General features: G+C 38.2%; 1 protein-coding gene across 4 annotated transcripts in view; it reads right to left on the reverse strand.

Moving 5' to 3' along the window:
* Positions 1 to 13,563, reverse strand: part of STARD4 (StAR related lipid transfer domain containing 4) — a 32,688-nt gene extending 19,125 nt beyond the window's left edge. For 2 of the 4 annotated variants that reach the window (XM_064274863.1, XM_003404740.4), the window contains exons 1-5: positions 13,264 to 13,376; positions 5,156 to 5,268; positions 4,008 to 4,057; positions 792 to 918; positions 58 to 172 (exon numbers count right to left, since the gene is read on the reverse strand). In XM_064274863.1, coding sequence (XP_064130933.1) covers positions 58 to 172; positions 792 to 918; positions 4,008 to 4,057; positions 5,156 to 5,260 — 397 coding nt within the window. In that variant the 5' untranslated portion in view covers positions 5,261 to 5,268; positions 13,264 to 13,376. Of the gene's footprint in view, positions 1 to 57; positions 173 to 791; positions 919 to 4,007; positions 4,058 to 5,155; positions 5,269 to 12,978 lie in introns of all 4 variants that reach the window. The other 2 variants (XM_064274870.1, XM_010589775.3) reach the window with 2 other exon arrangements.
* Positions 13,564 to 25,292: the final 11,729 nt, after the last annotated feature.

The raw sequence follows: 25,292 nt of genomic DNA on the forward strand, positions 1-25,292 counted from the left end.
GAAAATTCAAATATTTAAACCAAAATGCAAGAAAGTATAAGGTTTTAAGATTTTTACCACAGGATAAAAGCCCTTCTTTGTAGCCCACGGTGTAGGAGAAATCAACAAACTCTCTTGGAGAAATTATATTCCAAAGCTGACCAGCAGTAGTGTAACGCATCACACAACAATTCTGAAAGACAGAAGTCAGGCGGCTGTCGTTACTACAGGAAACACATATACATGAACTTTATCTTTAGTAAAAAACTAACATTCATTTTAAATGTTTTATAATTGTTATTAATAACAACTCTTATAGTGATTCTGACACGTGTAGATCTCTAATCTCACTGCTACTGAATAGATATGCAGAGGATATATAATCAAAATAGAGTGGCAAGTTACTTAGTATTCAAATCTCTAACTCAATACAGCTGCCTTGTAACCTACATGACATCCCACATGGAAGTAGGTGGTGCGTAGACTGTTTTAGAGTGTTTGAGATAAAATCCGCGGAAGCACTGGTGGTATTTCCAGAATTTCGTATTTCAGAACCTCAACTAAAGTTTTATAATTAAAAACACTAAAGATTTTCTTAAGCAAAAGAGTAGAGCTACTGTGGAAAAGAAACTCAGTTCTGATTCATTAATTAGTATGAGGAAACTCAAGCATATTTTGAGCAGCAGCACGGAATTTCCCAAGAGACTTTGCCATGACTACTTATCTCAAAGCAATGAATACAAGTATGCTCACATGCATGTGCTCTCTCTCTCACACACACACATTCTGAAGCAATGTTTCTGAACAAATACCTCTTCAAAGTGCTCCAAAATATCCAAAGAAGTCATTAAGCTGTCCCAATACAAGCGACAGGGCCCTGGGCGTAGGTGGTCTATTACACAATTGACAGTGTCATCTACGACACCTTGGGCTTTGTAGCTGGAGAAACAAAATTAAAGTCAAGTGCTATTAAAATGAAAAAGTTCAGCATGCCCTCATAGTTCAGAGTTAACTCAGAAAGAAGGAGCAAAAGGTAATAAGGTTTTTTAAAGGCAGTAAATCCCCAAAACTTTTCTGATTAATTAAGTTCTAACAATTTTTCTTTTCTGATTATCAAATGAGAGGAATGAAGGCCATTGTATGTGTCCTTATGAATACAGACATCCTTTCACGTATGATGTGGCGGAAAGCAGTCTACAGAATACTGTAACGCTTCCATTTATTTTGCATGGTGTTCTTTCCTCAGTTACCCTCTAACATTCTATTTCTTAGTATAAGCATATTTTTACCCTGACTTTTAAAAGCTTTTCATCAGGAACAGAAAAATAGGACAATGGAATAGAATACCCAGGAAGTGGCTCATAAATATGGTATCTGTGAACCTAACATATTTCAGAGGTAGCATTACAAATCAGTGGGGAAAGGATGTACTACTCCACAAATGGTGCTTGGATTCAATGGTTATCCTTACAGGAAAAAAGAAAAAAAAAAAATGGATCCCTACTTCACACCATTTAAAATAGCTAATCCAGATAGATTAAAGACCTCCACATAAAATGTAAAACTTTCAGGACCAAATACAAGAGACCATCTTTGTGACCTCAGAGTGCAGGGGATTTTTCAGTATATAAAACATACAAAAACACAAATAATACAAAAGACTGATTAAAATGAAAAACATTTTTCCTACTACAAATGACGGCATAAACAAGAAACTTTTTTAAAAACAAGCCAAAGCCTGGGAGAAGATATGTACGACACATATAAATGGAAGTATTATGAGAACATATAATTCCTATAAGTCAATGAGAAGACAAACAATCCAAAGAAAACATGGGCAAAGACTGTGTGAAGACACTCAAAGGGAAGACTGAAAATCAGTAAGCATAGAGGAGCTGCTCAACTTCACTAGCAATCAAGTGACTAACTAACAAAGTACGATCCCATACCTCAGATTGCCCAAGACTGAAAACTTACTAATTACAAGTACTGAATGGAGGGAAACAAGGACTCTCAAACTATCACCACCACTTCTGGAGAGCAATCTGGCAACGTCTAATAAAGCTGGGTGATGTATATCTCTACAACCTAGGACTTACAGGTATATGCCTTGAGAAAAATCACACACAAGTGCCCAGGGAGGCAGGAAGCAAGAGGTTTACTATACAGCATTGTACTTTACAGGGAAGAACTGAATACAACCTAAAAATCTATCAATAGGCAAATTTGCAAATGTAGATAAATACCCTGTTATATTCATATACAAGTGAAAGAATAAATATGCGTGTAAGAATATGGCTGAATCTTAAAGACATAACATTGAGTGGAAAAAATTAAAAGCAAATTACTAAAGGATAGATTGACAGATATAAATATACATAACACATACATGTGAATATGAAAAACACATTAAAATAATGCTTATTATTTATGGATATATAAATAAGTGGCCAAAGTATGAAACAGGATTAATACATACAACTTTAACATAGTAGTTACTCTGAGAAAGGAAGAAGGAAAATGAGATGGGAGCTAGATTGGTTTTAAATCAATGAATAATCTTTCTTTAAAAAAAGCACCTGAAGCTGTTTAATCATTTTATAAGTATCTCTAGCCCCACCCTAAATCTACTCTTCCCTTCTGTGTTCTCTAACTTGAGGGGTAACATAAATGAGTCCCAATCATATGAATTAGAAATGTGAGGTTCAACTTTGACCCTTGTTCTTTCCCATAACCAAAAACCAAATCCACTGCCGTCAAGTTGATTCCAAGCCATAGAAACCTTATAGGACAGAGCAGAGCTGCCCCATAGGGTTTCCAAGGCTGTAATCTTTATGGAAGCAGACTGTCACATCTTTCTCCTGCACAGCAGCTGGTGGGTTCCAACCACCGACCTCTTGGTTAACAAACAAAGTGCTTAACCACGTCACCAGAGCTCCCTTTCTTTTCCACAGTCAGGAGTAATCAGTCACTAAGTGGGGCTAGCGATTTCATATTAAAAAGGGCTTAGACCCAGGGATGTGAACACTCTACTCCAATTACACAAGGCAATTGTCTTCACTGGCTTAAAAAAAAAAAATTCTTTCCTGGTTATAGGCATAATTCATGTCACCATAAGAAAACACCAAAAAAGTAAAATAAAAATGAGCCATAATACGAGGTAAACATTTGGTGTTAAATAAAAACATTTGAAAAAATAAAGGCAGATTTTGGAAGCAGTGAGATGTTACTGCAAAATATATGAAGAAAAAGGAAAAGGACCACACAGACAACTCTCACAATTTTCTGACTAGAAACACGGTCTCCATTCCCAAGGATAATCCAGAACCTTCCGCAAGTGGAGTTACTATAACAATTGACAAAATGCCAACATTACCCAACTCTTCGTCATCATCAGAGTAAATTTTTATGATTTGTGTATGTTTTACATACATATTATTAAAATATATCTATAAGTTTATATGCAATGTTTCCAATCTCCAAAGACAAATAAAGATTGGATTTATAAAGATACTAATAAAAAGAAACAATGAGAACTAAAAAAGAAAAAAAAACGAGGTATTTGACTTCCATCAGAACAGACTTACCACCGAGTCAGTGGAATGGCACCATTTCGTAAGTTGAGGACTATCTCTACTGTTAATGGTTGATAACTTTTAATATTATAAATAACGCTGTGATGGAATAGCCAAGTACTTAAATCACTATTATCTGTCTTGTGATTTAAGATAAATTCTTAGAATAAAGTATGCTAGGGTACTGACAAAATGTAGAATTACAAGGGTTTTATATACCATGCTAAGAAATATCAGGTATCATTATTTATGATCCCTTCACCACCAACTCAATCCACACAGGACATGGACATTTTTAAGGCTCCGATTCAAAGGCCAATTTGCTTTTCAGAAAGTTTAAAATCTTAAAAGCAAGAGCCAAAATTTACTACCAATGACCATTTAGTAACCACATATGTATACAAAGTTTAGTAATGTCTTAAGAATTACGTAAAACTACAAGAATTAACTTACAGATATCCACTAAATTCTTCTGAAGGTTTTCTCCAAACTGTTACATCTTTCTGGGAAAATAAAAATAGCACATGATGATAAATACACAGGCAGGATACACAGGAAGGATCCTGAATATAAAACTAACAATTTTGTAAGGCAAGAGAATCTGTTTTTGTATTAAAATAAAATTTAGGTGAATTTTCAGAAAGATACATAAAAGGCATTTATATCATCAAATGATTCATATCTGAATTCTTTTGTATCCCAAAGCTCTTCATATTTTACCTAAATTACAGACTTTCAAAAAAGATTTCAATAATTTAAGAAGCCTAAACACTGGTAGACTCAGTGATGGCACTATCTTATTGGCCACTATTATTTGTCTCATTCCAATCTTACCAATTTAGCATTACGGACACATTCACACTATGAAATAAAAAAAACCCATTGCCGTCAAGCTGATTCTGACTCATGGTGACCCTACAGGACACAGTAGAACTTGCCCCATAGAATTTCCAAGGAAAACCTGGTGGATTCAAACTGCCGACCTTTTGATTAGCATCTAAGCAACACTAAAAATTTCATTCTGAACTTACTTGTACCTTTTTTAAAATTAAACAATTCACATCTATTATAACAATGCAACCTTGAATTAGTCCCAATACTTTTTTCCTGATCATTTTCCAAATAATTTTGAATCAGAATAGCTAGAGCACTTAATTAGAAGAGTCCTGGGTTCTAGGGTTGCCGCAACGATGTGATAGTCTACACAATTCACACTGGTAAAAAAGAATACTAACGGGCTACCTCATAGGCTTGTTGATATATCTGAACTACTCCAAACTATAAATTACTTCATGCTCTAAATGTGTAACTATACATTTTATTTGTTGACTTAAGAACATATCCTTTAGACTCTTATTGCCATGAGTCTATTCTCATGTCTAATATCTTAAGGAACTAATGAAAGCAGTGTAACGTTACTATCAACGTTTCTTCCTTTGTGAGAGGTTTAAAACACCCAGTCTATCAGCACAATTATCTACCAACTGTACATCCATCCAAAGTATGGTCTCTTGTCCATATTGTCTTACCATTTTTTTAGTCATCAATCAATTCTCTGGACAGATGACCGACCCCAAGCATTAGTGATTTAACTAACTTACTGTTTTCTTAGCAACTCTCCACTTATCATCTTCAATGCTATGGTACTGGATGAGAGTGTTTTTAAGCTTAGTGGAAAAAGCAGAAGCATCAGGTAGGCCTTCCATTTTTTGCCCTGTTTTAGAGACCAAAAATAGCATCAGTAAGTACCATAGCTTGATGCAGTAGACCTATATGGGTCTCAAAACTGGCCTCATATCAGAATCACCTGGGGAGCTGTAAAAGCTACCTATCTTGGACCCCATCAAAAATCAACTAATTGGAATGTCTGAGAGTACGACTCAGGCATAGGTTTTTTTTTTTTTTTTTTTGGTCCTAAAAGCTCCCAAGATGAGAAATACAGAGGCAGGGATGAGAATCATACATTTTGGCACTTATTAAAATCACTCATACAAAAAACAAAATGCAATTGTTTCCTTTCTTATCAGATTCCAATAAAGGAAAATATTATAAAGATCCATATAATCTAATATATATATATATAATATATATATACTGTTGTTTCCAGAATACAAAAATAACACACAAGGCACAAACTCTTGAAAAAGTACTAAGCACTTCAGCCACATAAAAGTTTTTATTTTATCATCCAACAAACTGAAGAGTCATTTCAACAAACAAGCAATAACCACTACTGGAAAACCTCTTTCCACATATCTTTAAGTATAAGGGTATAGACCTCTAAACAATTTCAAAATTTTGAAGACCTCTACTGTTTTCAACAGTTTATTATTTCATTTTATGTACTGTGACAGAATTTAATGTGCAAGGGGTCATATGAAGACTTTTAGAACCACCAGTACAACATAAATATTTATAATTTTTGAAAATAATTTTAATATGATAAAATATTACATCATTAATAATTCCAATGATATGTTACAGTTCAATAAAATTTTTCAGGGGAAATGATTACTGAACTTGAAAGATACTGAATTAATATAATAAGAGATTCTGTAATGTAGTGATTTTAATACATTTCTATAAATTCTTTGACACACCTTCCATCAAAAAGTCTACATCCCCTCCACTTGAACCTGGGTGGACCACTGTGATTGCCTCAACAAACAGACTGTGAGAAGTGATTCTGCACAACTTTCAAGGCTGGGTAAGACAAGTGTCCACTCAACTTCTGCTGGTGTCTCCTGGGATAATCTCTCCGGGAGCCTTTGATCACCGTGCAAGAAATCTGACTAATTGAGGCTGACATGTGGAAAGATCCAAGTTTCGAGTCCAGAGAGAAACAGAAAGGTCTGAAGAGCCCTAGCCATTTCCAGTCCCTAGTTTTTCCTGCTACAGGTGCTAGAAATGTGAGCCTTGTAAGAAGTATTTGAGATAACTCCAGCCACTACCCTGACTGCAAACACAAGCCTGTCTAGCTCAGATTCATTAAAAAAAAAAAAAAAAAAAAAAAGACTGTTCTTATTTTAAGCCACTATTTTGAGATGGTATGTTTAGCTTGTAACTTACTAAAATCTAAAAATCAAGAAAAAACAAAAACCTTTGTAATGGTGCTTCCTAGTCAAAGCATGGTGAATTAGTAATTAAAGCCAAAACAGTGCCTTACTTTATACAAATATTGTTAAATTAATACCTGTAACATATTTTAATCAAACTGTTAGAGCCCACCACTCTATTCAAACAGTTCTTGTGAAGGTCATCAATAACTCTGTTTTTATTAAATCCCATGATCACATTCCATCCTCATCTTACTTGGCCTCTGAACAGTTTTCACAGTTGACAAATACTCAAGTGTGGTCTTTCATTAGCATCTGTAACGCCACTTAACTGGTTTTCTTCCTACTTACTAATCCTTTCCTGTTCAGCCTCTTTTACTGGTGCCCCCACTCCTCTGCTCAATATCTAAATGTTGACAGGCCCCAGTGCTTAGTCCCAGGCACTACACTACGTGCCTTCTTCCTTAGGCAATCTTATTTCTTATCTCTATGCTGCCAACTCTCAAATATTTACCTCCAATCCTCATCTCTCCACTGAGCTCCAAAGTCCCAGATCCAAAAGCCTACTTAGAGATTCATGCTTAGGGGCATCTCTTCTCTCCCTGTAAAATCCAAAAACCCAAGCCAGTTGCCACTGAGTTGATTCCAACTCACAGTGACCCGACAGGGCATAGCAGAACTGCCCCATAGGGATTCCAAGGAGTGGCTGGTGGATTTGAACTGCTGACCTTTTGGCCAGCAGCCGAGCTCTTAACCACTGTGCCACCAGGACTCCTGTCTCCCCTTGCCCCCCGCCCCCAATTTGCCTCAGTCTTCCACATCTTAACAATTTACCATTAGGATGGTAATTGAGCCTACTTGCTCAAGCCAAAAGCCTAAAACTTATCTTTGATTCCTTTCTTTCACCCACTCTGCCATATCACATTACCTACTGGTTTTCTTTCTGTTCCTCGAACATGCCAAGATTATCCCTGACATGTGGGCTGTGCACTTGTTATTCCTCTGCATGGGCTGCTAGCTCTCAAATCTGAGTATGACCAATAATAACTTGTAATGCCAATTTCAGCTCAAACATCCTGTCCTTAACATGTCCTTCTCCTCAAAAACCAGACTTACTGCCACTGAGTTGATTGACTCGTGACAACCATATGTGTTACAGAATAGAATTGCTCCAAAGGGTTTTCTTGGCTGTAATCTTTACGGAAGTAGATTGCCAGGTCTCCTTCAGAGCCTCTCATTGGGTTCTAACTGCCAACATTTAGGTTAGTGGTTCATCGCAAACCATTTGCGTCACCCGGGGACCTTACTCGAGTCACAATTACGTCCTTCTTTTTATCTTCTTCATAGTGCTTATCATTATCTCAAATTACCTTATTTATTGGTTTACTAATCTACTCTTTGGCCACCCTACTGAAACAGGCTGCTCAGCCATATTGAAAACCCCAATCCACACCCCTTCCCCCCTCTTCGTCTTGCTAACCACAAGCTTGTTTTGAGCAGGAAGTCACGGCAGGAAGTGGGTAGCAGGTAGTGGTTCCGTCCACTGACGAGCCCTAGTTACACCTTGAAGCATGCACAGATTGAAATCACATCCTTCAACTGACCCCACCCCAACCCCCAAATATAGGCATGGGAAGGCTAAAGGCAGAAAATTCCAGGTACCAAACCCAACCCCTGACGCCACTGGAAACAAAAAGCTCCCCAGCCCCTTAGTCAGTGAGCATGTGGCCTTGAGGTCACTAGACCCCACGCCCCTTGTATGCGCAGACAATAAACTTGCCACTTTCTGTTTCTGTTGCAATGAGTGTCCGTCTTATTTCAATCGGCTAATAAGACAGAACAAGAACCCGAGTGGTATTCGGTTACACTACCTTCAGCTAATATAGCAGGGGCCCATGTCTGCTTTATTCACTACCCATCACCTAGAACACTGTCTGCCCCACAGTTGTTGTAGTGCGTTTGCGTCAAAATAAGAATTATTTGCTTTGTCTCTCAATGCCAGGGCACAAATGTCTTAGCATACTTTTCCTATTCTTTTTCCTCCCATTCTTCAGTTAAAAAAAAAAAAAAAAAGTCTAAAGGGGAAAAGAGTTTTAAAAAAAATATTACTAAAAAGGAGATCAAGAAAAGATCTGAGCGAAATCTCAAACTGCAATTCTCAACTATGGGTACGTATGTCAGAGTCATTTGGTTATATTTTGTAGTAGTCGTTGCTGTTTTTAGATGTTAGATTTCAGGGCCTACCACCAGATATTCTGATTCAGTGGGTCTGGGATAGGCCCCAGGAATCAGTGTCCTTTAAAAAGCCTCACTGATGATTCTGTTGCCCAGCTAGGGTTGAGAACTATTGATCTAAAAACTAAAGGTGACAAAAGTAAGGTTCTAATGAATATTTAGTGCAAAAAAAGAGCATGCAAGCCATTAAATTTGATAGATACTAAAATTATATGGAAAAGTATATATAGAAAATTAAATTATCTAGAATTTAGGATCTGTGTGATACAAAATGTATAATAAGTATAAGTCTATACTTATTATAAACAGACTGAAAGTAGATGAGCTCATTCAAAAAGTCTGCCAGTCAGAAATATACTCCATTTCCACTGAAGAGAATGCCAACTTCATAGCCTGTACAATGACTTTACTCAAGGGTATATTATAAACAAGCACAAATTCTTAAGAGAAGGCTTGCAAAGGAAATCTAATTTATCTATTACTAGGGTTAAACAATGTTCTATAAACCCAGAGATCAGCTGCCAAGTTCTTGCGAACATATTTTTAAAACTCAGATAAAAATCAAAGATGAAACAGAAAGCTACTACTTATCGCAGGCTAACATAATCCTCATGCAAATTCAGCACACAAAAAGTAAACAATAAAAGTTATCTACAAAGATGAGTACCCTAAGCTTTAAGGCGCTGGCCTTAGTGATCACTCACTCCTACTGATTTGTATGGAGTCCAAAGATCTTAGTATCACTTAGGGGCCCTTTTATGATCTGGCAGATCTTCCCTGCCTAATTTCTACTGCACTTAACTGAGATGTCATTGCCTCCAGGAATCTCTTCTGGACTCCCCTAAAGATTAGGTCAGGTCACCCCCTCCAAAGTTTTCTCATAGCAACTCTGGACTGTAATTATTTATTATCTTCTCCCATTTAACTGTAAGACCTTTTGGGGCTGAGAATGTGGCTTGTTCAATGTTGTACTCCTTATGTCTAGCACTCAGTAGGAGCCACTGCATGAAAAAGGGAAAAATGTGTGGACACGGAGCTACTATTCTCACTGTGGAAGTCCTCAAGATATCTAAGACATGCCCATTAATATAATTACCCTCAAGCTTTTGAATAATAAGGAAAGCATAACATAATGAAACACAAGTTCTCATGGAAGACTACTGTTAAATATTTACTAAACACCTAGTATATACCAGGTACTAAAAATATAGACATGGATGTGGCCCAGTTTTGCTCTCAAAGTTGACTTTTCTGCCCTTTAAACAAACTATGAACAGCAACTAAAACATTAAAAACCTCTATTAATAAGCCTCTTTAAGGGATGTAGGAAAGGAAGAGAACTAAGTATAAATCTAAAACTTTTACTCCAACAAAATATTTAACTAGGCAGATAATTCTTATATGAATTTTTAAAATCAAGATTGGGTCCAAACAGGAATAAACAGTCAAGAAATCAAAAGACACATTGCATTGGGCAAATCTGCTGCGAAAGGCCTCTTTAAAGCAAAGATGTCACCTTGAAGACTGAGGTGCGCTTGACCCAACCCATGGTGTTTTCGATCACCTCATAAGCATGCAAAAGCTGGGACAATGAATAAGGAAGATTGAAGCAGAATTAATGCCTGTGAGTTGTGGTGTTGGCGAAGAATATTGAATATGCCATGGACTGCCAAGAGAATGAACAAGTCTATCTCAGAAGCAGTACAACCAGAATGCTGCTTAGAAGCAAGGTTGGTGAGATTATGTCTCATATACTTTACACGTTATCAGGAGGGATCAGTCCCTGGAGAAGGATATCATGCTTCGTAAAGTAGAGGGTCAGCAAAAAAGAGGACGACACTCAATGAGACGGACTGACACAGTGACTGCAACAATGGGCTCAAGCATAACAATGATTGTGAGGCTGGTGCAGGACTGAGCAGTATTTCGTTCTGTTGTACATAGAGTCACTAGGAGTTGGAATGGACTCAACAGTACCTAACAACAACAAAGTGCTATCTGTGTTATGGACAGGCATGACTGAACACCTCTCAAATTACATTCTAGATCCAAGGCGGGCACAGGGTTATCAAGATCTCAGCTCTCTCCTAATAAAGCAGGGCACCCACATCAATTTAAAGGAAAGCATACAAGTTGCCCTATTGCAATTTTACATTCGTGGACAGTGTCAGGATGATGTTTTAAATTCCATTCTGAACTCCCTCTTACTAATAAATTTTTTTATTCCTTTGTCCTTATATCAGGAAACTCTCCAACTCTACCAAAGTCTGCGTCACAGAGAACAGGCACTATTTAACCTTATCGGAATCTTAACAACTGCATATAAAACCTTATACTCTTGTCAGTCCTATAAACAAGTGCTTTGTAATGTCTACCTCCATTTTTCCTTACTTTAACTCTGACCTTTTTGTTCATGCTTTTTATGCCCATGTTTTTGAAGTGATCACTGGTGATGACAGTGGCTGCCATCAGAGAAGGGGCAAGTTTCCCAAATTAAAAAAAAATTTCTTAAGGCAATCTATTAGCAACATACCCATGACCAATCAATCCTAATTATTCTCAAATACATGAGGATTAAATTAAATACAAGTGGCCAGAAAGACCTAACACATAGTAACAAACAACAACAACCTGTTGACATCAAGCTGATTCTGACTCATAGCGACCATGTAGGATGGAGTAGAACTGCCCCAGAGAGTTTCCAAGGAGCGCCTAGTAGATTTGAATTGTCAACCTTTTGGTTCAACAGCCATAGAACTTAACCACTACACCACCAGGGTTTCCTAACACATAGCAAGTAATCAATAAATGTTAGTTATTTTGTTAAAAATGTTTATTACATTCCATATTTCAAAAAGAACCTACAGCCATTAACTTGGACTCAAAGCCACGATATGATTAGTTTAAATGTCACCTTAAGTTTTGTAATTGAAAAGGAGCGCCATAGGTTCTTTAAATATGGACTGTAATAAACACTTAAGCTCTAATAAATAGTGAATGACACGAAAATCTGTTATTACTAGCGTAGTATAGCTAAGTCAGAATTCACTTGTTGAAGAAGCCCAGGTATCAGCACTGCTTAACCCTCTATTATCCAACTGATACGGCTTTCATTTATGAGAAAAGTTTCAATTCAACATACCACAGATTTTTCTCCAAATGCTGTACATACCAAGGCTTTGAAAATAATATTTCCTACCTAACATAAAAATGTCAGCATATGCTTGATTTCCAATCTTGAATTGGTAATTTAGCTTTCCTGCCTCAGTCAGCACAGTAAACCAAAAACCAAACCCATTGCCGTCGAGTCGATTCCAACTCATAGCGACCTATAGAACAGAGTAGAACTGCCTCCACAGAGTTTCCAAGGAGAGCCTGGTGGATTCAAACTGCCAACTTTCCTGCTTCACAGCTGTAGCACTTAACCACTACACCACCAGCGTTTCCCAAGCACAGTAGTTTCCTATTTTTGAGAATGATGGCAGGAGGAGCGCAGTATTTAAAGGAATGCAACTTCATCAATGTGACTAATCACCCTGTTTCAAGGGCTCCCTCTGGCTTATTTTAAGGCACAACTTTTCAATTACAACACTTAAGGTAACATTTAAATCCATAATATATCACAGCTTTGAGTCCAAATTAATGTTCAAACCCTTAATGTTCTAATCCTTTATTAAAAATAACGTTCACTGATCATTTACTATGTGTTAGGTCCTTCTGGCCACTTGTATTATTTAATTTAATCCTCATAAACAACCTTAAAAATCAATCCTATTATTAACCCTATTTCACAGAAAGGGAATATAAGCAATAAAGAGGTTACAACACTTGTTGAAGATCACACAGCTAATAAGTGCTGGAGCCAGAATTCCAATTCAAGGCGCCTGACTCCAGAGTCTAAAAGGTCTGTTTTGTAAAACGCTGGACGCTGATCACAGGCTGGAGGAGGCTTTAGGCATAAAACCTGACGCCACATTCAATTCGCCAAATTTTGTCCTGTTCTTAAACCCGAAAATCTCTGGTATCTTTCCCGATTATAAATTAGGAGTAGTAATAGTGATACTAATTTCTTAAGGAATTACATGAGTTAATACATGTCAACAGTTTAGTACTGAATTTGGAAGGATACATACATTCTTAAATGTTGGCTCTTCTCAACATCATCTCAATGTAAGGGGATGGTTTCAGCGTTGTCTGTATATCTACTAAGAACCAGAAAGCACTGTGCCCTTCACAGGACATGGCATCGGTGACTCTTCACCACCGCCCTTGTTCTTAGTTGTTCTCCTCCCCCATTCAACAGATGAGAAAACTGAGGCCCACTCGGCGTCAAAGTTCTTAAGCTGGTGAACCGTGCAAGTTCTGGGATCCTTCTGGCTAGTCCATTCCCCTCCCTGGGCCTCAGTTTTCTCTCTCACCTGTGAGGTCCACACACGATCAGACGCCAGGGCCACCACCTCCGACCCCAAGGTGGCCTCCCTCAGCTCACGACCAGGGCCAACTCCAGGAAAACGCACTGAGACAGGGTGCTTCGGTTGCGGCCGTCGCCCTCCTCTCGGGCCGCCCACTCCTGCCGTAGCTTCGCGCCTCCACCCGCGGATTCCTGAAGTGAGGCTAGTACCTGGAGTCAGCTCTGGACCGCCTTGGGAACACCTCATTCACCGCTTTGCGCAACACCGCTGCGGGGGACTTGGCTCAGCCTCCCCGCCCGCCGAAGCGGCGGGCGCGGTAGCCAATGGGAGCCAAGCCACTGCCAGCCTCAGCCAATTGGAAAGCAGAAAGCTCTTCCAGGCACGGCGGGCCGGGCCTCCAGTCCCGCCCTCCCTCCGGGTGCTCACCCAGATGCTCCAGGACTACGGGAAATGTTGGCGGCTGCAACGTGTTTTTGTTTGGATTGGCTGGCGCTGCAGCGTGAAGAGCAGTGATTGGTCCCCGGGAAATGGAATGATTCTGCGTGGTTGTGGGCTGGCAGGAGCCCAGCCGGCGTTCCAGCGGTGTAGGGGTTGCTTGTAGGTTTGGTTTGGTTGGGTTGCCCTGAGGCCAATTAATTGCGAATGAATTTTTCAGGGCAGTTGAAAATCAGGTTGGGAGAAATACAAACACAGAGGCTGAGTGACCTATATCAGTGAGGAATAAGGGTAACCTTAACCCTCACAGGACAAAAACTAAATAAGAAAAGGCGTCCAGGCCCAGGAGGAAGGGCCCTTCTGCTTCCCGCCTAACCTTTCTTAGAGTTGAGAAGTAAAACACACGCATGCAAAATCATTGTGAATTGCTCTTTAGTCCAACGTTTTCTTGTCTTCAGATAAAGTTCAGAGGAAGATCTTACAAGTATGAAAGATGAGGCGTGTAGCAGGCGGCATTAGGAGCCTCTCGCAGTGTTCTGGTTTTCTAACATTCCTTCCAGGGCCGCGAAGTTACCCATTTGGTGGGATCCCTGGCAATACTAAAAAGCAGGCTGTTTACAAATCATATTTACTAAGATATGTAGATTGAGGACCAAGAGTAGGAAGGAATGCGTACAACGTACTAATCTTTTTCGATACTTAAATAATACTCCATAAAATAAGACTCCATATTTTTTTAAATCAGCCTCACTAAAATAACAAGCAAACGCCAGTATTTATCTTAATTCATTGTTTATATAGAAAAGCAATAATAATTTGTTTTATTACATGTGAGATTATAGTGGAAAAGTTCTTCGTGTATGGTAAATCTCTATTCACTTGCTAGTTATTATTGGCTAATCATTGCGGTGCTTGTTTGCTTATATACAAAAAGATAATAATTTGAGATGGCTGTGGAAAAGTATTTGTATAAAGCTCTACATACTTCATCTCCTTGAATCCTCTTAACAGCCCTCTAAGATAGGTTGTGTTGTACACGAGAAGCCTGAGGCATAGATCTTAATAAAAAAAACCAAACCCACTGCCGTCGAGTCAGTTCCGATTCATAGCGACCCTATAGAACAGAGTAGAACTGCCCCAGAGAGTTTCCAAGGAGCACCTGGTAGATTTGAACTGCCAACCTTTTGGTTGGCAGCCGTAGCACTTAACCACTACACCACCAGGGTAGGTTACTTAATTACTGAGTAGCCAAACTGGACTTTGGCCAAAGTCTGCTGAACTCCAAAGCTAGGGCTCCTAACCCCTCAAAACTCATACTGAGCTTTTTTGTTAGACACCTGCATACAGCAGTGGGGACCAAGAATGAAAGTCCCAATTCCTGTCCTGAAGATTCTCAGTTTAACATTGAAGAGGAACATGTCTTCGCAATCATTTCAGAAATGCAGGAAATTATTTCTCGTCATTATGATTCAGCTTTGGGTACATTGCTCACAAGCTCTGCACATTCTCTAAGAATCCTATAAAACATGTTTTAAAAAATTTACATTGACCTTTATTTGTGGGAAAGGTGTTGCATAAGGTCATTATGTTGCCAGATGAAAACCTTAGGTTTTGCTTGGCGTGACTCCTTACAGCCAATAAACAAGAGGGCGAGGTGGCAGTTCAGAAAGACACCTTTATCTTGTTGTACAAGGAAAGGAGCACTCAGGGCCATTGCTTCCAAGACTGCTCGCAGGCAGTTTGGGGAGGTGGGTTTTTACAGAGAGCAGACAAAGAAATGGAAATTCATCGTGAATATTCAGAAATGACCTTCAGGCAGGTGCTCTGAGCTTGGAGATGACTATGCATTTGCTTTAGACAAGGGTTCAATACCCCAGGATGGAGGAAGAGGTTGATTTTCTTTCATTAGGATGTTAAGTCTCCACCTGTAGGTGAGTTGAGGCCATCTATGGCCCGTTCCGTGGTTATCTTGTCAAGGACAGTATCAGAAGAATGTGCAGTTTATTCTGCTCAGTGTATGAGGATAAACCAGAGCAGGTGTTTATTAGAAGGGTTGGGCTCTGAGGCTGCCTGCCTCAGTTACATCACACTTATGCCTCATGTGACTTCTTATCTTCTTTCATCTCCGGGAGGTTTTATTTCTTTGCCTGTCGTTCTTCATCTGTTGTATTTTTCTTGGTTAAAAATAAGTTGGGGTAATTGAGAACTACCCCATCTTTATTAAATTGGAAAACGTGTAAAAGCAAAAATTCAGGTTCAGAAAAAAGAAAATATCATCTGGAGCTATTTTTGAGGGCTTACTATGGTCCAGGCACTATGCTAACTTTTATATACATGTTTACACAATTATTTCTGATAACAGACTCTAAGGTATGCACTACTACCTACTGCTTTCATTGTACACAGAGGAAGGATTCCAGAAAGCTGCATATGGGTCCCCTTGAGTCTTTGGCTGAATACTAAGCAGCTTATGTATAAGATGGGACACCACAAAGCTATCCAAAGCACAACTACTAAGGAAAGAACAACTGCTAGGAAGCTGTAAATGGAACAACTCCTAATGCTTATACAGGTCTAGGAAACATTCCAGTCACCCAGAGTAAAGAGACCTCACTGAATGTCTTAAAGCATTTAGTAGAGACTCTGAGTAGTTATGCTTTAACTGTGGAGCTAAAGCAGCTCTAGCGTGAAGGCCACTTTTGTTTTTGCAGCCAAGTCGACTCCAACTCATACTGACCCTATAGGACACAGTAGAATTGCCCCATAGGCTTGCCAAGGAGCCGCTGGTGGACTTGAACTACTGACCTTTTGGTTAGCAGCTGAGCTCTGAACCACTAAACCACCAGGGCTCATAAGGCTACTTTAGATATCCCAAAACAAATCCTAAAAACAAGCCTCAAAGTAATCAAGGTGATCCACAAGTAACTGCCTGCCAGAGGAAAGCTCAGCCTTCTTGAAAAGAAAACAAACAAACAAAATCCTGACACTCAACAACACAATAATGACCATATTCAATAAAAAATTGCTGGTCATGCCAAAAAGCAGGAAAATATAACTCATAACCTAGATAAAAATCGGTCAATAGAGACAGAACCAGAAATAACGAAGATAATGGAATTAGCAGATGAGGGCTTTAAAACAGCTATTTATAAATTGGGGTAGGATGAATAATGCACCCTCCCCTGCCCCCAAGGCTTCCCGTACTAATCCCTGGAACCTGTGAATATGTATTTTACATGATAAAAGGGATTTTGCAGGTGTAACTAAATTAAGAATCTTGTGAAAGGCAGATAATCCTGGATTACTGGCTGGACCCGGAGTAATCACAATGGTCCATATAAGAGGGAGGCAGGAGGATTGGAGTTTAAAAAAAAACACAGAAAATGTGATGACAGATGCAGAGGTTGGAGTGATGGGCTTTATGTAAGAAGAAGGGGTCGTGAGCCAAGGAATGCCGGTAGCTTCTAGAAGCTGGAAAAGGCAAGGAAATTGATTCTTCCCTAGAGCCTCCAGAAGAAACAGAGCTCTGCCAACACCTTGATTTTAGCCCGTAAGATCCATTTTGGGCTTCTAATCTCTAAAACTTTAAGAGAATAAACTTGTATTGTTTTAAGCCACTAAATTTGTGCTAATTTATTATAGCAGCAACTGGAAACTAATACATAAATATATTCAAAAACTTAAAAGTAAAACATGAACATAATGAGAGAGATGGAAGATACAAAAAAGATTTAAATCTTCTAGAGCTGAAAAATACAATATCCAAAATGAAAAATTTACCGATGGCCTTAATATATGATTAGATAGTAGAAAAGATCAGGGAACCTGAAGGCATAGCAATAGGAACTATCTAAATTGAAGCAGAAATTTTCTATATAAATGAAAGAGAAAAAAAAAGTTTTTAGAACAGTGCCAAATGGTTCTACATGTAAGTGGAGCCTTGAAAAAAAGGAACAGAAAAATATTTGAAGAAACAATGGCCTAAAGCTGTCTAAGCTTGATAAAAACTTAAAACTCACAGATCCAGTAACTTCAACAAATCTCAAGCATAATAAATGCAAGGAAAACTAGACCAAACCAAACCCTTTGCCGCTGAGTCGATTCCAACTCATAGCGACCCTACAGTACAGAGTAGAACTGCCCCATAGGGTTTCCAAGGAGTGCCTGGTGGATTCAAACTGCTGACCTTTTGTTTAGCAGCCATAGCTCTTAACTACTACACCACCAGGGTTTCCAACTAGATCGAGTTTCATACTTAAATTGCTGAAAATCACTAATGAAGAGAAAATCTTAAAAGCATCCAGAGAAAAAAAGACAAGTCGTGTACAGAGAAAGAGAAGATTTTTCTTTAGAAACAATGTAAACCTTAAGACAATGGAATGGCATCTCTGAAAATGCTGAAACAAAAAAACTGTCAACCTAGAATTCTGCAGTCATGGAAAACATGCTTCAAAATTGAAAGTGAAATCAAGCTCTTTTCACACATGAGAATTCATCACCAGTAGACATGCACTATGATAAATGTTAAAGAACGTTCTTCAGGCTGAAGGAAAACGATACCAGGCAGAAAGTAGGATCTGCACAAAGGGATGAAGAACATCATAAATAGTAAATATGTAGGATAAATATAAAATACATTTTTCTTGCTTTTTCGTTTTCCTTAAGAGAAAACTAAGTATTAAAGCAAAAATAAAATGAATGTCTGTGTGTGTGTATGTGGATGCATGTATGTGTAAGTACACATACAAATATAGTTCTATTAATTTTAATGTTAACATTAATTTTATGCTGTTTTTATATGTATATGTTAATATTCACTGACTTTTTTTTCTACTTTGTGAAATGAGATTTATTTATTGATTCAACAGATATTTATAGGAGGCATTAGTATGTTGTCTTAATTATCTAGTGCTGCTAAAACAGAAATACAAGTTAGTGGCTTTAACAAACAGAAATTTTTCTTCTCACAGTTTAGGAAGCTAGAAGTCCAAATTCAGAGCGCCGGCTGTAGGGGAAGGCTTTCTTTCTGTGGCTGTGGGGGCAGGTCCTTGTCTTTTCAGCTTCTACTTCTTGGTTCCTTGGAAAGCTCCATGTGTCTTGGCATCCATTTTACTCCATCTCTGCTCTGCTATAGGGTCGCTATGAGTCAGAATCAACTCGACAGCATTGGGTTTGGTTTTGGCTGCTCTGCTTGCTTCTTTAATCTCTTTTACATTTCAAAAGAGATTGTCTCAATATACACCCTACACTAATTCTGACTCATTAACAAAACAAAGACAACCCATTCCCAGATAAGATTATAACCACAAGTGTAGAGATTAGAATTTACAGTGCATTTTGGGGGGCAACATAATTCAATCTATGACATATGTATGAAACCTGAAACTCTGCCTCCCTAAATTTTGTGCTCTGGGTACCTCTCTTGCACCACCCTAAGTGATGAAATCATCATAAGGAAGAAAATAAACCAAAACAAATCCATTACTCTACTGGATTCCACTCAGGGCAATCCCCATGCCTCACAGAGTAGAACTTCTCCATGGGACTTTCTTGGCTATAATCTTATGGAAGCAGATCACCAGGATTTTGTTTTTTGGTGCCACTGGGTGGGTTTCAATGGCCAGCCGTTAGTGGTGGAGTGCAAACTGTTTGGGCCAGCCAGGAACAACGCAAAGGCCAGCTTCCAGGATATTATAAACTCGCCTCAAGAAAAAGTCTGCGCCTTTGTGCCTTCACGAACAACTTCCAGCCAGCAAAGTGATTCCAGATTTTTGGCAGCCTTTTTTTATTTCATCATAAATTTATTGAATTTTTTTCCACTTTTTCAAAATTTATTGTTTTACTTTAGATAAAGGTTTACAGAACAAACTAGCTTCTCATTAAACAATTAGCACATTTATTGTTTTCTGACACTGGTTACCAACCCCATGACATGTTGTCATGGATTGAATTGTGTCCCCCCAAAATATCTGTCAACTTGGCTAGGTCATGATTCCCAGTATTGTATGATTGTCTACCATTTTATCTTCTGATGTGATTGCCCTGTGTTGTAAATCCTATCACTATGATATAATAAAATGGATTAGCAGCAGTTATACTGACGAGAACTAAAAGATTAGATAATATCTTAAGCCAATCTCTTTCGAAATACATAAGAAAGAAGTGAGCAGAAAGATTTGGGGACCTCATACCACCAAGAAAGCGGTGTTGGGGGCAGAGTGACTCCTTTGGACCTGAGGTTCCTGCACTGAGGTGCTCCCAGACCAGTGGAAGACTAATGACAAGGACCTTCCTCCAGGGCCAACAGAGAGACGTTGTAGGGGGAAAAAAACATAGTAAAGCAAAAAGAAAGTTTTATTTGGCATATATTCAAAAAGTCAAAAGTTGAGACACAGACAAGCATGTTGCCAGAGCTATGTCTCCCTGAGTCTAAGAAATTATTACAGAGTAAGCAAGAATGGGAAAACGGACAAGCATGCTGCCGCAGCCATGTCTGCCTGAGTCCAAGGAAGGTTACAGAGTCATCAGTATATATTAACATTACAAATGAGCAAAACCACTGAAAGCGTCACCTTTTCACAGATTGGCTAGAAACTGTCATCCTACATTTTGAATTGTCTTTCTTAACAACCATTGGTATAGGTTTCAGTAAGGACAGTCAGGAGCTTCTTCATTGGTCCAACAAATTTCTATTCACTAGATGTTAATAGAAAAAGAAAAGAGTGGAAAGTCTTTTGTGTTCTGTTGATTGGCATTATGTGAAAAGTTCCCTAAAAGATATTTTCCAAGATTATTTTAGCTATTGTCTTTATACCTCAGGGCCTAGCTGATGTGTCCTTGTGAGTCTTTGTGAGCCCTTGTGAGCCTGGCTCCAGCTGGGTCACATTCTCCATGCTCAAGGACAGGGAATAAAGATTCCAATATTATTTCCTAAAGCAGAGAGAAAACCTTCCCCTGTAGCCAGCGTCCTGAGTTTGGACTTGTAGCCTACTAGACTGTGAGAGAATAAATTTCTCTCTGTTAAAGCAATCCACTTGTGGTATTTCTGTTATAGCAGCACTAGATGACTAAGACACATGTCAACACTCTCCGTTCTAGAACTTGGGTTCCCTATTACCAATGTTCCTGTCCCCTCCTGCCTTCTAGCCCTTGCCCCTGGGCTGGTGTGTCCCATTAGTCCCTTTTGTTTTATGGGCCTGTCTAATCTTTGGATGAAGGGTGAACCTCAGGAGAGATTTCATTACTGAGCTAAAAGGGTGTCCAGGGGCCATACTCTCAGGGTTTTTCAAGTCTCTGTCAGGCCAATAAGTCTGGTCTTTTTTTGTGACTTAGAGTTTTGTTCTACATTTTTCTCTGCTCTGTCCAGGGCCCTCTATTGTGATCCTTGTCAGAGCAGTCAATTTAATTGTAGGGAATCAGGCTGGTGGAGGCTGTGATAGTTGTGGTCCATTAGTCCTTTGGACTAATCTTTCCTTTGTTTCTTTAGTTTTCTTCATTCTCCTTTGCTCCCGACAAGGTGAGACCAGTGGAGTATCTTAGATGGCTGCTCACAAGATTTTAAGACCCCAGATGCTACTCACCAAAGTAGAATGTAGAGCATTTTCTTTATAAACTATATTATGCCAATTGAACTAGATGTTCCCTGAGACCATAGTTCCCACAGCCCTCAGCCCAGTAATTCAGTCCCTCAGGGAGTTTAGATGTGTCTATGACCTTGCCTTGCCTTGTACAATTTGTGCTAGCTTGCCCAGTATTGTGTACTGTCTTACCCTTCACCAAAGTTACCACATATACACTATTTAGTGTTTTTCCACCCCCATTCCTCTCCTCCCTAATCTCATAACCATCAAAGATTGTTTCTTTTTGGGCGTAAACCTTTTTATCAGTTTTTATAATAGTGATCTCATATACTATTTGTCCTTTTGTGATTGACTTATTTCACTCAGCATAATGCCCTGGAGATTTGTCTATGTTGTGAGATGCTTCGCAGATTCATCATTGTTCTTCATTGTTGTGTAGTACTCCATTGTGTGTATGTACCATAGTTTGTTTATCTGTTCATCTGTTGATGGGCATCTAGGTGGTCTCTTCCATCTTTTTGCTATTGTGAACAATGCTGCAAAGAACAAGAGTGTGCATGTCTATTTTTGTGACGACTCTTATTTCTCTAAGATATATTCCAAGGAGTGGGATTCCTGGATCATACGATATTTCTATTTCTAGCTTTCTAAAGGAAGCACCATATTGTTTTCCAAAATGGTTGTACCACTTTGCATTCCCACCAGCAGTGCATAAGAGTTCCAATCTTCCTGCAGCTTCTCCAACATTTGTTATTTTCTGTTTTGTTTTGTTTGTTTGTTTGTTTTTTGATTCATGCCAGTAATGCCAGGGTGAGAGGATATCTCATTGTGGTTTTGATTTGCATTTCTCTAATGGCTAGTGATCATGAGCATTTCCTCATCTGTCTGTTAGCTGCTTGAATGTCTTCTTTGGTGAAGAGTCTGTTCGTTTCCCTTTCCCTATTTTTTAATTGGATTATTTGTCTTTTTGTTGGAGAGGTATTAGATTTTCCTGTAGGTTTTAGAGATTAGAACTTTGTCAGGCTTGTAATAGCCAAAGATTTTTTTCCCAGTCTGTAGATTTTCTTTTTACTCTTTTGGCAAAGTCTTTTGATGAGCAAAATTGCTTAATTTTTAGAAGATCCCAATTATCTGGCTTATCTTCTGGAGTTTGTGTGTTATTAGTTATGGTTTGTACCATGTTAATGCCATGTATTAGGGCCTCTAGCATTGACCCTGCTTTTTTCTTTCATGAACCTTTATAGTCTTCAGTTTTATACATAGGTCTTTGATCCATTTTGAATTAGTTTTTGCATATAATATGAGGTATGGGTCCTGTTTCATTTTTTTTTGAAGATGGACATCCAATTTTGCCAGCACCATTTGTTAAAAAGACTGATTTTTCCCCATTTGATGGACTTTGGGCCCTTACTGAAGATCAGGTGAGGTATGGGTTCTCAATTCTATGCCGTTGGTCAATATATCTATCGTTGTACTAGTACCAGGCTGTTTGACTACCGTAGCTGTATAGCAGATTTTGAGATAGTTTGAATCCTCCTACTTTATTCTTCTTCTTCAATAGTGCTTTACTTTTCTGGGTCCTCTTCCATTTCAATATAAATTTAATGATTAGTGTTTCAATCTCTTTAAAGAATGCTATTGGTATTGGATCAGGATTGCATTGTATTTGTAAATCATTTTGAGTAGAATTGTCATTGTCACAATGTTGAGTCTACCTATCCATAAGCATGACATATTTTTCCATTTATGTAGATCTCTTTTGGTTTCTTGCAGTAGTGTTTTGTAGTTTTCTTTGTATAGGTCTTTTACATTCCTGGTTAGGTTTATTCCCAAGTATTTTATTTTTTTTAGGGGCTATTTTAAATGGTATTGTTTTCTTAATTTCCTTTTTGTCATTCTCTTTATTGGTGTATAGGAATCCGACTGATTTTTGTATGTTTATCTTGTATACTGCTACTCTGCTGAGTCTTTCTATTACCTCCAGTAGTTTTCTCATGGATTCTCTTGGGTTTTCTATGTATAGTATCGTATCATTCGCAGATAGAGACAGTTTTGCTTCTTCATTACCAATTTAGATACCCTTTATTTCTTTTTCTTGCCTTATTGCTTTAGCTAGGACTTGCAGCACAATGTTAAATAACAGTGGTGATAAAGAGCATCCTTGTCTTGTTCCTATACTCAAGGGGAATGTTTTCAGCCTCTCTCCATTAAGAATGATGTTGGCTGTTAGTTTTCTATAGATGCCCTTTATTATGTTGAGGAATTTTCCTTCTATAACTATTTTATTGAGAGCTTTTATCAGGAATGGCTACTGGACTTTGTCGAATGAAAGCCTTTTCTGTGTCAATTAAGATGATCTATGTGACTTTTATTCATGTGGTGGATTATGTTGATTGATTTGCTAATGTTGAACCATCCTTGCACACCTGGTATGAATCCCACTTGGTCATGGTGTACTATTTTTTTGATATGATGCTGAATTCTATTGGTTAGAATTTTCTTTTTTGTGGTGTTTTTGCCTGTTTTTTTTTTTTTTTTTTTATCCTATCAGGATTATGCAGGCTTTATAGAATGAATTTGGAAGTATCCCTTCCTTTTCTATATTCTGAAATAGTTTGAGTAGTGCAGGTATAAGCTCTTCTCTGAATGTTTGGTAGAATTTTCCAGTGAAGCCATCTCAGCCAGGGCTTGTTTTTTTGTTGCTGCTGGGAGTTTTTTTGTTTTGTTTTGTTTTTTTAACCTTTCCCATCTCTTCTCTTGTTATGGGTCTGTTCAGATTTTTAACATCATTTTATGTTAGTTTGGGTAGATAGTGTGTTTCTAGAAATTTGTCCATTTCCTCTACGTTTTTAAATTTGTTGGAATATAGTTTTTCATACTACTCTGTTATGATGTCCTGTTTAATGTCCCCCATTTAATTTCTTATTTGGGTTATTTGCAACCTCTCCTGTTTTACTTTTGTCAGCTTGGCCAATGGTTTGTCGATTTTGTTGATCCTTTCAAAGAACAAATTTTTGTTTTTATTGATTCTTTCTATTCTCTATTTCATCTGTTCTGATCTTTATTATTTCCTTTCTTCTGGTGGTCATGGGCTTTATTTGCATTCACTCTTTCTATTTGTTTGAGTTGTGTAGCTAATGTTTTGACTTTGTCCCTTCTTTTTTGATGTGTGCATCTATTACTATGAATTGACCTCTGAGCACTGCCTTTGCTCTGTTCCAAAGGTTTTGGTATGATGTATTTTCATTCTCTTTGATTCTAGGAATTTTTTGATTCCATCTTTGATTTCTTCTATTACTCAGGGGTTTTTAAGCAGGGTATTATTCAGTTTCCATGTAATTGACTTTTTTCTTTACTTTTCCTGCTGTTAATTTCTACTTTGATGGTGTTGTGATCAGGGAAGATACTTTGTGTTATCTCAATGTTTTGGATTTTGTTGATGGCTACTCTGTGGCCTAAGATATTGTCTATTCTGGAGAATGTTCCATGTGCCTTGCAAAAGAATGTGTACTTTGCAGCTGTTGGGTGGAGTGTTCAATACATATATCTATGAAGTCAAGTTGGTCAATTGTGGCCTTTAGATCTTCTATATCTTTGTTAAGAGGTGTGTTGAAGTCTCCTGTTATTGTGGAACTGTCAGTTTCTCTTTCCAGTGCCATTAAAGTTTGTTTTATGTATTTTGGAGCCATGTTATTGGGTGCATAGATGTTTATTATAGTTAAGTCTTCATAGTGGATCATCCCTTTAATAGTTATATAATGCCCTTCATTGTCCTTTATAGTAAATTTTGTTTTAAAGTCTATTTTATCTGAGATTAGTATTGCCACTACTGCTCTTTTTTGGTAGCTGTTTGCTTGATATATGTTTTGCATCCTTTGATTTTTAAGGGACTTAAGCCTTTGTTTCTAATGTGTGTCTCTTGTAGACAGCATATTGATAGATCCTGTTTTTTTTTTTCCATCCATTCTGTTACTGTCTGTCTTTTTATGTGTGCATTTAGGCCATTTACATTCAGTGTGG

This window comes from Loxodonta africana, chromosome 2, assembly GCF_030014295.1.
Source record: "Loxodonta africana isolate mLoxAfr1 chromosome 2, mLoxAfr1.hap2, whole genome shotgun sequence".
Lineage (NCBI taxonomy): Eukaryota > Metazoa > Chordata > Mammalia > Proboscidea > Elephantidae > Loxodonta > Loxodonta africana.